Genomic DNA, 2,107 nt, shown 5'->3' with positions numbered 1-2,107 from the left:
GTGGGGTCCCTTCTCTTAGAGCACTAGTCTAGGAAGCTAGGGCAGCCCCAGCATGGAGTGACCCCATTAGCCCCACAGTGCCCTATCACAGGCCTATTTATCCTCCAGCCAGCCTCCTACAAGCAGAGAGCAGCTGATCTCCCTCTCAGAAGAGGGCCCTCAGGCCCAAAGAGAACTAGAAGTGACTTGCCCAAGGTCAGACAGCAATGGGCTCTGGGAGGCGGCTGTAGTGCAGTATCCTTATCTGCATACAGAACAAGTGTGCAGAGAGGGGTGACTCCCGGGACTGAGACTGAGGCCTCACCTGCCTGATCTTTGACTCAGGCCACCGAGGCCCTCGGGGGCTGGCTGGCATAGGGGCCTGACCCCAGGGATATGAGAGAAACATGGCCTTGGCCTGGAGGGGAATGCCCCTCCCCACAGAACTTGGAAAAGGGGAGGAGAAGTAGCATGTTTACAGTGGAGGAAGCGGGGGTGGTGCAGGGCAGGGACCTTTGGTCAGAATGCCCCTCCCAGTAAGAGGGGGAGGCCCCATGAGATGTGGTAGCCCTTTGTTTGCTTCTCACTGCCAAGAGGAAATTAAAGAGAATCTGCCACTTCCTTCCGGCCCAAGTGGGATAGTGGGGGCTGGTGGCTGGCAGTGGTGTGGGTGGGCAATTTTAAGGGCCCCAAACTGCTGGCATCAGCAGCATGTATCCTCAGTGTTCCCTGTCTGGAGCAGAGACCTCATCAGGTCTGGGCTTCAGTCACCTGGGGGTCAAACCCAGGACCCCCACACTCACCTGAGCTGGTCCCTTCCTGGAGCACCAGATACCCTAACTGTTCCCCAGATTCTATAGCACCTCTCATCACGAAAGTTAATTGATGGGCAGTACCTCAGATTTGCCATCAGTAGAATGGGCTTCTTGGGCCTTCCTGGCTCAGCCCAAGTCCTGTGAGTGTTAAAGATGATACCCCATCTCCCACTTCCACCCAGACCCATAAGGATATGCTTTAGGGAGCTCTAGCTGTGCATAGAGAGTGGGAGTAAAATAATTATGCCAGGCCATGAGTCTGTGTGTGAAGATGCCCAAGGCTAAAGCAGCCAGCCATGGGTAAGGGTGGGGGGATCTTTATTGCACTGTACCAATGTCAGGTTGAGAAGGTGCCACCTGAAAAGCTCCTGTTTTCAAAGAAAATATGAGGTCACTGGGAACTTGGCCTTGCTACTCAGACCCACCAAGGGAGATGTGCACCCTAGGTACCATTTAGCCTGTGCTCCAGGCTGATGCCCCAGGTCAGGACCTCTTAACTCCTGCCAGGAACAGTCAGAGAATTGTCCAATGGCGTCTGGTTCATGCTCGGCACCCACAGACATCTTATGGCCAGGCTCCTGAAGCTGCTGACCAAGGTAGGGACAATGGTCACCAGCCTTCCCGGGGGCTCTCTTCACCACTTCCCAAGGCCACAAAGAGCTTCTTGCACAGCTCCCCAGGCACCGCTTGCTCCTGAGCTCTGGGACCCCCAGGGTCTTGGTCAGTGGCCTCCCGCTTGCGCTTGTGCCAGGAGGGGCTCTCCTCACCCAGGTGACCCTCAGGGAGGCCCCGGCTCCGCAGACAGACAATGGCCGCAGCCTGCTCCGCCAATTTCTTAGACTTGTCCCTGGGCAGACGAGGCATGGGACAATAAGGCAGGTAGATGGGCAGGCTGGTTGCAGGACAAGAAGCTGGAAAGGCCTGACTCTATACACCCTTGGCAAAGATTCTAACAAAACTGAGGAAGGGGGTCATTGCCTGGGGATGCCACTGCCCAGGTACACCACCCTCCCCAAACCCTCCTCGGCCAAAGCTGGGTTGAGGCCCTTCATCCCAAGCTCCGCCCCCCCTCCCCCCCCACTGATGAGGAAACTCACCACAAGGTGGACTGGTACTTTTGCTCAGCAACAGTCACAACAGAGCAGAAGAGGCGATCCAGGGGGCGCTGAACCTGGTGCAAAGAGAGGAAAGGAAATACAGATGGCTGCATGGAGGCCAGAGGAATGAGCCCTGGGGCTCACCGGCCAGAATCACGTGGAAAATAGAAAAAGGGAAGTACTTCCCACCTAAGTTAAATGAAGGCTACCCGTATC

At 56.1% G+C, this 2,107-nt stretch overlaps 1 protein-coding gene across 1 annotated transcript; it reads right to left on the bottom strand.

Annotated features, from left to right (window-relative positions):
• Positions 1-1,056: 1,056 nt before the first annotated feature.
• On the bottom strand, positions 1,057-2,062 carry LOC117795171 (tRNA-dihydrouridine(20) synthase [NAD(P)+]-like). The gene is made up of 2 exons (XM_034638496.1): positions 1,892-2,062; positions 1,057-1,641 (listed from the first exon to the last, which is right to left on the bottom strand). Exons 1-2 carry the CDS (start codon positions 2,002-2,004, stop codon positions 1,404-1,406), a joined length of 351 nt encoding a protein of 116 aa, XP_034494387.1. The 5' UTR covers positions 2,005-2,062; the 3' UTR covers positions 1,057-1,403.
• Positions 2,063-2,107: the final 45 nt, after the last annotated feature.

This window comes from Ailuropoda melanoleuca, chromosome 12 (assembly GCF_002007445.2).
Source record: "Ailuropoda melanoleuca isolate Jingjing chromosome 12, ASM200744v2, whole genome shotgun sequence".
In the NCBI taxonomy this organism is placed as follows: domain Eukaryota; kingdom Metazoa; phylum Chordata; class Mammalia; order Carnivora; family Ursidae; genus Ailuropoda; species Ailuropoda melanoleuca.
The sequence above is the reverse complement of the archived record's forward strand: the minus strand, read 5'-3'. Positions and strand labels throughout refer to the sequence as shown.